At 42.2% G+C, this 13,697-nt stretch overlaps 1 protein-coding gene across 2 annotated transcripts; it reads left to right on the top strand.

Annotated features, from left to right (window-relative positions):
• Nucleotides 1-3,575: 3,575 nt before the first annotated feature.
• On the top strand, nt 3,576-10,667 carry chp1 (calcineurin-like EF-hand protein 1). Of its 2 annotated transcripts, XR_008340026.1 has the most exons (8): nt 3,576-3,911; nt 4,725-4,797; nt 6,096-6,176; nt 6,719-6,840; nt 6,965-7,026; nt 8,283-8,405; nt 9,009-10,118; nt 10,151-10,667. XR_008340026.1 is itself a non-coding variant. In XM_053434192.1 (7 exons), exons 1-7 carry the CDS (start codon nt 3,845-3,847, stop codon nt 9,060-9,062), a joined length of 582 nt encoding a protein of 193 aa, XP_053290167.1. In that variant the 5' UTR covers nt 3,576-3,844; the 3' UTR covers nt 9,063-10,667. The 2 variants fall into 2 exon arrangements, 1 of the variants encoding a protein (XP_053290167.1); XM_053434192.1 differs by having other exon boundaries at nt 9,009-10,667.
• The last annotated feature ends 3,030 nt before the right edge of the window (nt 10,668-13,697 follow it).

Below are 13,697 nucleotides of genomic sequence, written 5' to 3'. Positions count from 1 at the left end.
ATGAATCACCAAAAACTAATAACAATATTCTCAACTTAAATTAATTGAGAGTGTAGAGTAGTGTTGAAGTCAGGGCCAGGCAGGGATGGCTCCATTCAGGCCCATTTTAAATACGCTCCAGTACCTACAGTACCTGCCAGGTGACCTCACTTCACTCATGATGTAACGTGACAAACTAAAGCTGGGGTACTGTTGCTAGGGTTCTAACTATTGCTACTGTAAATAAACAATATGCGGTTATCAAGATAAAATTGTGTGGATTTCTGTACTTCATCTTGACAGTATAGGGATGCCTGTAATATATTTGTAAAAAGTTTGTTTGCTCCATGAGTGAGAAACTCACTGAAAGATGGTGACATGATGACAAATTTCAAAACATCGGAAACAATTCTGTCACTGATATAAAATTCTGAAATGTTTCACTTGGGATCTACCGAGATATGAAAAGGTTGTCATTGATTATCGTGAACATTGGGAATCAATTTATCCAGTATCTGTTGACAGTAACACATTTTGATTGACTGTGGACTCTGTGTTTATTTTTATATTTTTTATTCTTCACATCCTCAAGGTCAGACATGAGTCTAATGGGCAACATCCACATTGCTACAAGGTAACAGGCCTTTAAAAAATTTGAGAACTTTCTTCATAATCTTCTTTGGGCGAACTCGTCTTCTCCTAGGGGCCGATGGCATGTCGGGACTGGAGACACACTCACCGGGAAAGTTCTTCATGATCTTCCTTCGGGGGCTAATTTCAACATCACCTTTGATTTGTTTTTTAGTGCAAGAGATTTTCTCTCCACGACCACCTCTTGCCCTTTCAGGTGATGCCTCAGCCTTACTTGTGTTTGGAGATGAGTCGTTACCTTCTTTCACTCCTACTACACAAGTTTTCTTGACCTTTGAGTTGCATCCTGCCGATGGGCGAACTCGTCCTCTCCTAGGGGCCGATGGCATGTCGGGATTGGAGACACACTCACCGGGAAACTTCTTTATAATCTTCTTTTGGGGGCTAATTTCAGCATCACCTTTGGCTCGTTTTTTAGTGCAAGAGATTTTCTCAGCACGACCACCTCTTGCCCTTTCAGGTGATGCCTGAGCTTTACTTGTGTTGGGAGATGAGTCGTATCTCTCTTTCACCCCTACTACACAAGTTTTATTGACCTTGGAGTTGCATCCTGCCGATGGGCGAACTCGTTCTCTCCTAGGGGCCGATGGCATGTCAGGATTGGATACACACTCACTAGGAAAGTGCATCATGGTCATGAATGGATGTTGCAGAGCTTCGCTGGGGTTGATTCTTTTTTTTGCATCGAGATGCAACATCTGCTTCAGGAGGCTTAAAAAGACCTGCGTGTCCTCATTTTCAGCCACACCTGGGCGAGTCACCACAATGTCATCTAGACTGGCAAACTGCACGGGCTTCTGAATCGTAGAGGATGCTGGGCTCCCCTTGCTGCTCTGCGAGGACTTTGTGCGTTTCCTTCCTGGTACTGCACACTCCTTGCAGCAGCAATGTTCCTTCAGGCTCCACAATTCTTTTTTGATATATTTTGTCTTTGTAAAAAACACATACTAGGTACTGGTGTACCTTCCAGAATTCAGCAGGTTGTCATTGGGCTGACCATTTATCTTGACCAAGTTCTTCATGGCCTGATATTTGCAAGTCCCTAGTTTATACAGACATGTGCCGAGGTACAGGTAGGCCAAAATGCAACCAAGAGACCACATATCCATGGCCTCATTCAGAGGAAGTCCCAGCATGACTTCAGGGGCCCTGAAACCAATAATCTGGCAATTACGTCCAGTTTCCAATTCGGAGACCCGAGTAGCCAGGCCAAAATCAATCAGCTTCACCTTTGAGGGCTGTCGCTGTTGATCCACCAACATTATGTTGTTTGGCTTGATGTCAGCATGTACCAGATTGAGGCTCTTCAGGGCAGTCAGAGACACCAACAGCTGCTTTGTGATGGCTTGAATCTCAGACAGAGGCCGCCCCTTGCCCCCGGACATTCCAATCCATTCAAACAAAGTCTTATCCAGCTTTTCAAATTCCAGAAGAATTTTGTCACAGTGTGTGTGATGCCCGTTGAACTTGACGAAGTTGTTCTTGTCTTGACCGATCTCCCGGAGTGCTTCCAGAATATCCAGTTCCTTTTGGCCATTTGCTTTCGAGACAATCTTCAGAGCCACAATCTCCTTAGTGTCCATTTTGAAGCACTGATGCACTACTCCAAAACTCCCAGAGCCCAGTGTGTCCAGTATGTAGAAAGCATTGGTTAATGCTGGCATACGAAGAAGTTTGATGTCATCTGGTCTTTTCTTGTTGTTTGAATCCATTATTTGTTTAGCCATTTTAGAGAGTGTATTGGCGGGTTCCAACCAACATCAAATAGTATTAATGGAATATACTGCATACTAAGCTAAGAGGTGGCCACTACCTGCCCAATCAGTCAAAGGCTTTTTTAAGTTGCAAAGACTTTCTTTGATATAAGTGATTACATTAGGACATTATAAAGAATAAACCCTTTATAAATGTCAATTGTTGTTTTTTAAAGATCAGAGGTTCAAGACTTGTCTATGATCTAAAGCAGTGGTTCTCAACCTTTTTTTCAGTGATGTACCCCAGTGGATCCCAAACTTTATACAGTCCCGTACCCCTTCAGACATTCAATCTCCAGCTACGTACCCCCCGCAGCGCGTGCGATAGGACACGAAAGATGTTGAGCTATGCAAAACACAAATCAAATATTTCCCCGCGTACCCCCTGAACCACTTCGCGTACCCCTGGGGGTACACGTACCCCAGTTTGGGAACCAATGGCCTAGGGGGTAGAGTGGTTGTTTTCTAACAAGAAGGTTGGCGGTTCAATCCCCACTCTTCCCTACCTGCATGCCGAAGTGTCCTTTGCAAGATACTGAACCCCTATAATTGGCAGGACTTCAACCATCTATTCAATGCACAATATCTTACACTATATACATTTAAAGACAAAAATAATAAATTAATAAAATTAAACAATATATAAAATTAAATATTAAAAAAAATATATAACAAATATTTAAATTGAATTAAATGAATCCTGCGCAGTCCACTATTTACTTTTCTGCAAAGTTTGGTGAGTTTTCAAGCATTTTTAGGTCTTGAAAAGGTCAATTCATCTGGCAGACAATACCAATAAGAATAAGAATAGCAATTTCAATAATTCCAATAATATATTATAATTGAATATAATATACTATAATATAACACGATATAATATAATACAATATATATTCAGACCGAGAAAGACACACACACACACACTCTCTCTCCCCTCGGCAGCTAGCTCCACTTAGCATGCCCCAAAGATAATCTGTTTTCTTGGTTACTTAAATATAGTTTAATAAAAAATTGTAACCAGCACAAGTCTTAAATCAGCAGCGTTATTAATATGATAAATGTGAGTTCATATATAATTGTATACAAATTATTATCTTCCCATTTTGCGCAGGCAGACAACCAGCTACCTAAAAGCTCCGGGCTTTCTATCTATCCATAGATATATAGGGTCCCGTACGGGAGGTCGGCCTAGTTGAGGCCCCGCCCACCTGTTTGTGGAAGCAGGAAGTCGAAGTGACCGAAACCCGTGATTAGATCATGAAAACGCGTCGCAGCACAGAGAAGCGAAGTTAGTTCACGTCCTGTCCGCGGAGAGAAGCGTCCGGAGCCGAAGAATCGACCCAGGTTCGGCCTCTGCTGAGTCTCCAGCCCGCATCGACCTCTGACAGGCAGCCGGCTGTTAGCTCCCCCTGTTAGCCCCCTGTGTGCTAACGGTCTCTCCCAGCTGCTCCGGTTTCATCATGGGCTCCAGAGCGTCCACGCTACTCCGGGAGGAGGAGATCGAGGAGATCAAGAAGGAGACGGGCTGTAAGTGGAGCTCCGGCTGATGAACACCGGGACTGTGACTCGTCACCGCCGCATTTACACCTTCATGTTGACACGCGTTACACCGAGCTCTCATGCGATCCTCTGTCAAATCAACAGATCGTTGTGATAATGGGAAGTTGCACCATTAACATTCACTGTGTGTCTTCTCTCTCAGCTCCGTGACTGAGACACTTAAATGTAGATATGTGGGATTTATCCTCCACTTTATTCCAGATGCTTGTATTTGACTATTTGCTTACACTCAGTTTGCAGTTTAACACCTTGTTAAGTTTAATGTTGACTAATTTAACAAAGCTGCAGTGAATCCTGCCTCCAGGAAGTTTGTATTGAAAGTGTTTTTAGTGAAAATGCTGCTTAAATCACTTTGTGGGATCTAGTGTGTGTTTGTGTTATTCAGCCGACACCTTTTGAAAACTTGAATTATCTATTAAATGCACCACAAACTGAACATGATCACATTCATGAAGGTAGATCTCCTGCAGGACAGTTGATATTTGAGCTAGTTTGACCAAGTAACTGTACTAAACATGATTTGAAAAGACAATTCATAGGTAAGATGATGGAATATAACTTATTGTCAAAGAGTTAAACTTTAAGCAACTACACCCGTTGTGGCTCGGGACCTGTAATCATGAAATGGGAGCTTTTTATGTCTATAGATTGTTATCATTGATATTTTCCTGTAACAGAATGATGTAGATGACAAGTCACTTTGCCTGAAGCAGTGTTTGTCTGTTATCTTCTGCCCATTTAGTTGTAAATGACGATGTCTCCTTGGTTTCTTACCCACAGTCTCCCACAGTCAGATAACTCGCCTGTACAGCCGCTTCACCAGTCTGGATAAAGGGGAAAACGGCACCCTCAGGTAAGACCTAATGTTACAACCACTGTCTGATTCACCTAAGTAAACAGCAGCCTGGAGATGTGGCTGGTTAGTCTGGTTCCTTCAATCCTGCAGTTTGACCTAAAACCATCTCGCAGGATATTCTGTGTTCTGCAGGTCAGGTTGGTTAGTTAGAGTCTGTGGGTTGTGATTCAGTCGGCGTACAGTTGTTCACTAGTTATTATGACGACGTTAATAAATCATCTTCTCTCTCACCGCTCTGTGAGTTGTTATTGACGTAGGTTGAAGGCAGATGACGCCGGCTTTCATCACGGCTTTGTACTTGAGAAAAGCCCATTTAACAAATCATTTGAAGCTCTGTAACTCTGACATATTGTGGCAAGAGTATTCAAAAACAGAATCATTGAAAGAGCATTAATGAGGACAAATATTAAGGGTGTTCAAATACATTTCATGATCTTGAAAGTCAATATAATAAGACTAAATTTGACTTTAGTAGCACAATTTTCTTTTAAGCTAATTTGGATCTTAATGCACTATTGAAGGTAAATTAATATAAATTGTGTAGAGACTTATTCGCATTCGATTAATGTTGTCGTCCACAGTTCTGCAAAATATCATTCATTCTCAAATGGGTTCCAGAGCCAGAGAGTCTTAATGAACTCAGTGATCAGTGAGACTTCACTGTGACCTTTCTTTAGTCTTTGATTAACTTCCAGTCGACTCTTCTCATCGTCTGAGCAAAACAAGCAATAGGTGAAGAAATGGTTTAATCATTGAAGCTGCTTAAACTTAACTTTGAGAACTTGCTCCTTGACTTTGCAGAAGATTCGTTTCAGATCAGTCTCCCTGGGATAGGATTTCAAAAAAAGAGCCTCAGCTCCACAGTTTAGTGATAAACTCATTCTTGTGTTTACACATCACAAGTTATTGGCTCCACTTGTTCTTGCTCCAGTGCTTTTAAGTCCCAGCACGCAGTCGGTTGCAGCCTCATTTAGGTCCAAGGTGACTTCCCTGTCATTCATTAGCTGTCCCAGTGTCCCAGGCCAACCTCTGGTGCTGCTGATGAAATAAAAGCCATAATTTCATCACTTGATATCCTCACTGCTAAAAAAATCTTTCAGAATCCAAAGTTTTCATTTGCAAAACATTTATCTTCTTTGTTTTTTTCCTTTTTCTAATATTTTCAGTCAAATCAATTCTGATTTTAAATAATAACAGACATCTTTCATATCTTTGAAAGTCCAGAATCTGTTTTTTAAATTGTTTTATTCATCACGCTGCGTTCTCACTTCCATTTTCCCTCCTGGCGTCTGCAGTCGAGAGGATTTCCAGAGGATCCCGGAGTTGGCCATCAACCCTCTGGGAGACCGAATCATCAATGCGTTTTTCCCTGAGGGGTGAGTTGTTCAAAGATACTGGTTTGTCGTCTCTGAGAGAACTTTTCTGCACAAGTTGTTGAGTCACAGGCACCAGGGAGCCAAACCACACCGTGATCCTCTGTGGCTGCTTGACAGCAGACTTGAGAAGCTCAGTTCTTCCCCACAGTTCTCTGTAAAATAAATCAGATAGATTCTGTTTTTTTATTTGGTGGTTTGATTCATAAGGAAGATAAAAACCAGATGTTTTCAAAGGTATCATTAAAATCCCCAAAGAAAGTCTGATTGCTTAATTTCACCCGAGGCCTTTAAAGGTTTCAGATCTCTTCCTTTTGCTCTGTTCTTTTCTTTTCTTCTTCTTACAATAGAGGTGGAAGTGCTTTACCTGGTTAAAATGGTGTTTGGTTACAACTAGTCTGAGTTGTCATTGTCTTTCCCACACAGCCAGTGTTTATCATGAGTATAAGGTAACATGACCCAGCACAAAATAGTCACTCTGTTGTGTATCTGATCCAGGTTGGGACTTTAATAAAAGTAAAGTCTTTGTTTTGTCTGTTTTCCAGAGAGGACCAGGTGAACTTCCGGGGCTTCATGCGAACCTTAGCTCACTTCCGACCAATAGAGGACAACGAGAAGAACAAGCCAGTCAGCGAGCCGCTCAACAGCAGGACAAACAAGCTGCTCTGTGAGTGCAGAGCTCGGTCAGGGAGGCGTGTCCGGGTGGAGCCGGTGACCAGTATCATGAACCAGCACACGGTTTCGTAATGTGTCTCCCGTGACTTATGGTTTTTGTTTTTGTTTTTTCCCAGTTGCTTTCCGTCTGTATGACCTCGACAGAGATGACAAAATCTCCCGGGATGAGCTGCTGCAGGTGAGCGGACGGGTTTGTCATGTAAACCAGACGTTGTGTCACAGATTGTGGAAACGGTTGCTTCACAAGTAAATCAGCCAAGTGGTGAATAGTTTCGATAGTGTCTTTTCTTCATGGAAATCACCCAACCCCCCTAATTCAGACTGATTTCTATACATCCTGAAACCATTTATCTAAGATGGGCTGGGTTTGATATTCTGACCTGCCTGAGGAGCGCTCGATGCTGAAGCACTTTTGTTAACGATCAAGATGGCTGCTGCTGATGTAGAATGTCTGAGGAATTCATTATTCAGTAGAATCCACAGCTCCGCCAAGGCCCAACCGTCCCTCTATCTTCCATCAACCTTCACCTCATCTCACCCACTCTTAGGTATCTGTCCTCTAAATATGGCTGATACTTACAGCTCAGTGGTTTTTTGCATAATTGGTGTTGACAAACAGACACGGGTGGAAACAGAACCTCCTCGGTGAAGGAAATAGATTTTCTGTAAAAGAACAAGCCCCCCCGCTGCACGCTGTCGTCTGTTTCCTTTTCCTTCGCTCTGCCACACGTTCTGTTGCACTGATTGATTTCAGCTCTGCTACCTTTAGGAATCGAAACTGAACTGAGCGGCTTCAGAACCATTCACATGCAGATTTGTGTTGTGATAGAAATCCACTTATACTCATGACAATGTTTGCTTTTCCTTCTGTGCCTGACAAGGAAACAATGCTTTTGTGTAATAGCTGTTTGAACGTGAGAGAAGGATCTGGATGTCAATGAGGAGACTTTGCCCTTGTGCTGATAACGATGTGATATCTTCCCGTAACTACAGGTTGATCTTCCCAGACGGTCTAATATCCTGTATTTTGTCTTCCTCCGTGTTATTTGTTGTGCCTCTGTGAGGCCGCGTCGGTTTCTGTGACATTGTGTTGACCTGTAATTGCTGTAAGCTGGGGGTTAAATGACTCAGACAGATTCCTTGTTTGAAACAAAACATTTCGGTGTCACCTGCGACACGTGATGCACGAAGCCATGAAACTCGAAAGATGCATTTCAGAGTTTGTTTGCCTGTTTTTCACAAAATAAGTGTTTCACTGTTATTTGTCACCGTGTGGCTTCCTGCTGTTGAAGTAATTTGTTGAAGTGAAATACCTACAAATTATCTTAAGCTTAAATACTTGTTTTCAAAACACATAGCGACTCGTATTTAATCGCCACCACAAACAGTTTTCTGACATCCATGAGCTCTAAAGGGACTTTGTGTTGTTTACAGGTCCTAAGGATGATGGTGGGTGTAAACATTTCAGATGAACAGCTCGGCAGCATTGCCGATAGGACCATACAGGAGGCCGACACAAACGGAGATAACTCCATCTCCTTCAATGAATTCATCAAGGTGAGTTCTGTGGCCGGAGGGCATCGGTCACCTGACGTACACGACTCTCTAATGTACCTGTAATACTGCTTCTGTACTTTCTAAAGTTTGTGTCCTAAACAAGAGACTACGCAACCAGTATCATGTGATATGTGCTTTTCATTTAGGTTCTGAACATTTAGTCATGAGCACAAACTGTCCTTTTGTGGGGGAAACAAACCAGAGACCAGAGACGGTTTCACACAGCGTTATGAAATGAAATGATATCTGAGTTGGACGTGTTGGCCGAGTTGTCTATTTATTTTGTTTACCTGGTACGTGCCTTTAAACAGGAAAAACATCTCGTCGGTTTTGGTTAGTTGTTCACGTCCAAGAGGCAAGGCAAATTTATTAGTAAAGCACATTCCAACAACAAGGTTGATTCAAAGAGCTTTACAAATGACATCAAGAGAAGATGTGAAGGCAATATTTGAAATAAATAAATATATAGAAAAAGACATGCATCCATGTTTTGTGTGTTTGAATTTAAATTTACCAGATACATTTGTTTCTTGGTTTTCCCATTAAACACTACAACTCCACCACAGAGATTCATTCTTTTCAACTGTATCCTTGTGTCCTCAGGTCTTGGAGAAGGTAGACGTGGAACAGAAGATGAGCATCCGCTTCCTGCACTAAGCTTCATTTCCATCTTAATTTTGAGTGGAGCTTCGATGGGCCAGTTGATGTCAGGACACGACCTCCTCCAGCGTGTCTGCAGGCTGCAGCAGCATTTACACTGAGTTCCCCCCCCGGTCAGACCAAGCGTTAGGTAGAGCGTGTCATAGATGTTGAGTTTCTGCCTCTGCACTGCTCTGTAAACAAAGGGAAACGTGCCTTGGGTTGTTTTATGCAATGTCACTTAGGGGTGTTACGATACACAGGTATTTGACACGTCACTAAAAGATGTAATGAACATAGTAATAAAAACTCTTATGATAGCATTGTATAAATGAACAAATCAAATCACTTTATTTTCTCAGTGACTCTCTGGTTCACACTCCAACTAAGTATGTATTAATATTTTGTATTTTGAGTTGAATCCATTTGCCAAAAAGAAAAAACACACTAAACTAAATCGTAGATGAATTTTTACTGATGGCCTTTTTATTTCAAATTTTCTATTGATTTTGCCATTTTATCAATAGCGTGAATTGTTTTGTGGACAATTCCTCACAGTGAAAATCTGATTTCATGACAGCCCTAAAGTCAGTGTATTATTTCTTCTTTTTTTTTCTTTTTCTTTAATGGATTATTATTTATAAGAGACCTTTTCAGAATCACAGTTGGTACTTCTGCTATTGTATGTATTCATGCTGTTCTATGGATATTCAGTAGATGCTCTGTCTTTGTCTGTACAAACATGGTTCAAAGTTAAAAACATGTCAGACGTTGGATTCCACTTCAGAACAGATCGTGTTTTTGACGCTAACATGATCTTATGACTCCTTTTCTCTGACTTGTCACAGAACACGTTGGAGCAGCCGGCTCTGGGTTTGTCCCTCAAAGCAGAACCTGCTGTTTTACTGAGTGAAGTGCCATGGCTTTGTTTGTCCTTTCTAACTTATTTTGTCAACAGTAAACAGGAACCCACGGCCATGTTTCTGTGTTTTTCCTTTTCCCTTCAGGGTTAATTTAGTTACTTTCAATAACTTGTAATGTTTCAATTGAGTAAAATCAAAGTTTTTATCTTCTGTTTTAAATCCGTTGACAAACTGGAGCCACAGCTGAGTCCTATCTCACGATGTTAAAGAAAGTGACCCACGTTACATCCTTCCACCAGCTTTCGTGGAAATCTTTCACTTGTTTTTGTGTAAACAAACAAACGTCCTTGGTGGAGGTAGAAATTGTTGAAAGTTAAAACTGCCAGTGTGGCCTGCTTTCAAAAATGTTTTTCTCGCTGAGGCTTAGTTCCCTGTCTAACAGTGTCATGTCCTGTACGCCGAATAACGTGCTTCTGTTTATATGATGTGTCTCACTGTTGATTTATGCACCGCTCAACATTTGTCATGTGAATACACAGAATCCGATGCAATAGTGTGTGTGTTGTCTGCACGGGCGAGTGTAGGTGAAAAGCAGTGGAACGTGTGATGAATGCGAGTTTGTTGAATCATTACTAGAACACCCTCCAGCAGAGGAGCGCAGGAAACACAGCTCAACCGTGTTATTAATCATTATGTGATGCTAGTCTACGTGTTCACGATGAAACATGAATTTGATTTGAATAAATGAAGTGCCATGCTTTCTTTGTATCATTTATTGAGAAGCTGATGAGGCTGTTCTTTTGCCTTTTATATGTTTGTTCCAGTTTTATAGATTGTGTTAATTTATGGAGAGGATAAAGACTTATTTTGTGACCTGTAAAAGGAAACACAGAGAAAGTTAGCTTAATGGAAGCTTCGAACGAAACAGAAAACATGCAGCAGATTCAAATCAGTTGCAATATGCAACTTCACCACTAGATGTCACTAAATTCTACACACCAAGCCTTTAAGATATTAAAAAATTTAAAATTTACGTTGAATTTTTCAGTGAACCAACTGCCCTCAGTAGATGTTAGCATTAGCTCCTCCATTTTTTATTTTACACACATTAAATCATATTACCTTCATTGTGTCATCTTATTTTTAATCAAACGTGAAATCCGGTTGGGTGGAGTTTTTTTAAATTTTGAATGATAACTGTACTTCCGGGGCGGGCTCTAGCTCTGATTGACAGCTCTCAGGCCCAATCCTGCTCCGGCTCGTAGTAGCGGAGCCAAGATGGCGTAGGGCGGAGGGGACGAGGAGCAGGGGACGAGGGGACGAGGGGACCTTGTCCTCTCCGGCGGAGGGGAGCGCGTCCGGAGGTCTGCGGGTTATTCTCCGGACGGGTCCCCGGCCGCTGCGGGTTCTCGTCCCGGAGGTTTCCCGGGAATCAGCGCTGACACATTCAGCCCCCCCCCCTTCTGTTTACCATTGTGTGCAGCTGCAGCTCGAACCTCAAACATCTGCAGCGTCGCAGAGAAGAACTCGGTCCAAGGTCAGTGCTTCAAACCCGCCGCTGCTGCAGGAACCTCTGGGTGAGGCTTTGATTCAAAGGCTCAATGAAGATGGTGATTATTGATTGATTTTTCTAATTCAGTTCTGTTTAAACGACATTAATCCCACTAATGGAGCAGGAATCTGTCGGTCTCACATCTCGTCTGTATCACATCTTTCCAAGATCCTAATCCTGACCCCCCCCCCCCCCCCCCCCCCCCCCCCACACACACACACACATTTATAATTGTGACTAATGATGTCACAATTATAAATCATGATGTCACAGTTGTCACATGTCATATTTCTGGGGGTTTAAGGATGAGCTGTTGTCGTAACCCCAAGTTATTTTATACACTTGCTGCCGCATCATCAGTTCTGTGACATCACAGAATGTTGCTGTGGGAGTTTATGAGTAAAACTCATACGTTACATGGGTACGGTGGCTGAGAGAAAACTAACACTTTATTTTACGATGTTTTTTCCAGATGATAAACCAGCTGAAGCCGGGACTGCAGGATCCTCCAGGACGACAGGAACATCCAGACCTTCAGATCCGCCCTGGCCCCACGGACAGGCGTCTCCCACCACCACCACAGAGATCAGTGGAGGTGAAGAGTGAAGCATCACGGACACGATGACCTCTTTTGGGATTGTGGGACACTGGAGCTCTCCGTCCCGATGTAGCTGGGACATCGGTCCTCTCTCCTCCACAGCATCCGCTCTCATCCTGGCCTGCTTCTGAAGTGTGATCATCAACGGGGACATCTTCCAAGATCCTCTTCCGTCCCACACACTCTGACTACGTCCACATGTAACCTGGAGTTTCTACACTGGCTCTATTTGTCTGAAAGTCTCCATGATTTAGGGATTTTCAGTCAGGTTTGAGCAAGATAGATTCCAGGTCACATGTAAACATAGTTACTAAGTTTTTACAGTAAAATCCCATTGTTGAGCCGGTTGATGATGAACAAATCAGCTGCTCCTCTACTCTGCAAAGAAGGTAAAGACACAAGATACTGTAGCAAAGATCAAGGCCTGTGATTAGATCCGACTCACGGGGAGTTCTTCTGTAGTTTTTTGCACTACCTCAGTGCCGTAACAAGCCCAACAGGAGAGTGAGAGACGGGTGGGACCAGTACCCTGAAGCTCAATGGTTGTCAAGTACCACAGCAGATTTAAATATTGTTCCCGGATGAGTCTGGTTTTTAGTGGTAGAGCATCCACACGTGAGGCCGTCGACTGGTGAACAGGAGCAAAACAAACCAAGCACATGATGCACATTTACTTTCATTTCAGCCATTTTGAGTAACGCCCTCAAACTGTGGTCTCCTATGCATCTGTCCTGAAGGAAGGTCACACGGTCGTCTTTTCACCCTATGCTCTCATTTTGGGTTTATTTAGTTCTCCTTTGTCAAGTCGGCAGGTTTATTCACAAACTGCAGGTAGAGACTCAATTAGTGACACTGACCTTGTGACTCGAGATCCCAAAAATATGGAAACTTATAGTTTAGAATGTGTCGTTTATCACAAAAGTCTCATCCTGTTTTATTTCTTCTCCCTTAAAACAACATTTATGTTCTCATTTGATCATTTTCATGATCTCATAAGAGATATATGTAGCCATCGTGTTTAAATTCTGCCGACAGAAGTGATCCTTTGATTCCTTTCATTTCATCAATTATGAGACAAACATTAAGTGAAAACAGCTTTTTGATGTGTCCAGTAAGTCGAGAGACACCAGTGCTGAAGTAGCATCTAGCACTGGTTCTTACATGAAGGAAACCCTGGCCCCATTTTTTTCTTTCCTTTCACGTTTTTGTGAAAGATTTACTTTAAAAATCAAATTTTCCGGGATTTGTGCAATATTTGATCCTAACTGTCATGTTGTTGACCAAACTGTATATTGTATAAACAAGTGACAAGTTGTTTGAAAGCAACAAGATCACCAATGTCTTCCATTAAGATTTGTATAGACTCATGTGCATTAACCAGCCTATTTAGCGGGACTGTGGTGCCACATTATTGTAGCCATGCATGACCAGTAGTGATGTTTGCTTTATGACGAGTAGTGAAATCAGTTCTCTAGACTAAGCTGGAGCTCAAAACTATGGAAACCATTTCAGTCAAATTAAAGGGTTGTAGACTGACGTTCTAAATCTTTGAAGACACCACGTCCAGATTCAGCTTGGCCTGTAAACACGAGATATGCAGATCTAAAGTATTGATTCAAGTCGACTCACATAGGCGTATA

This window comes from Pleuronectes platessa, chromosome 11 (genome assembly GCF_947347685.1).
Source record: "Pleuronectes platessa chromosome 11, fPlePla1.1, whole genome shotgun sequence".
NCBI lineage: Eukaryota > Metazoa > Chordata > Actinopteri > Pleuronectiformes > Pleuronectidae > Pleuronectes > Pleuronectes platessa.
This window is presented reverse-complemented; position numbering and strand designations above follow the sequence as displayed.

Coding starts and splice junctions, on each gene's coding strand:
- chp1 (XM_053434192.1), top strand. CDS start 3,845: ATGGGCTCCAGAGCGTCCACGCTACTCCGGGAGGAGGAGATCGAGGAG. Junction 3,912..4,724: donor GATCAAGAAGGAGACGGGCT/GTAAGTGGAGCT, acceptor TCTTACCCACAG/TCTCCCACAGTCAGATAACT. Junction 6,177..6,718: donor AATGCGTTTTTCCCTGAGGG/GTGAGTTGTTCA, acceptor TCTGTTTTCCAG/AGAGGACCAGGTGAACTTCC.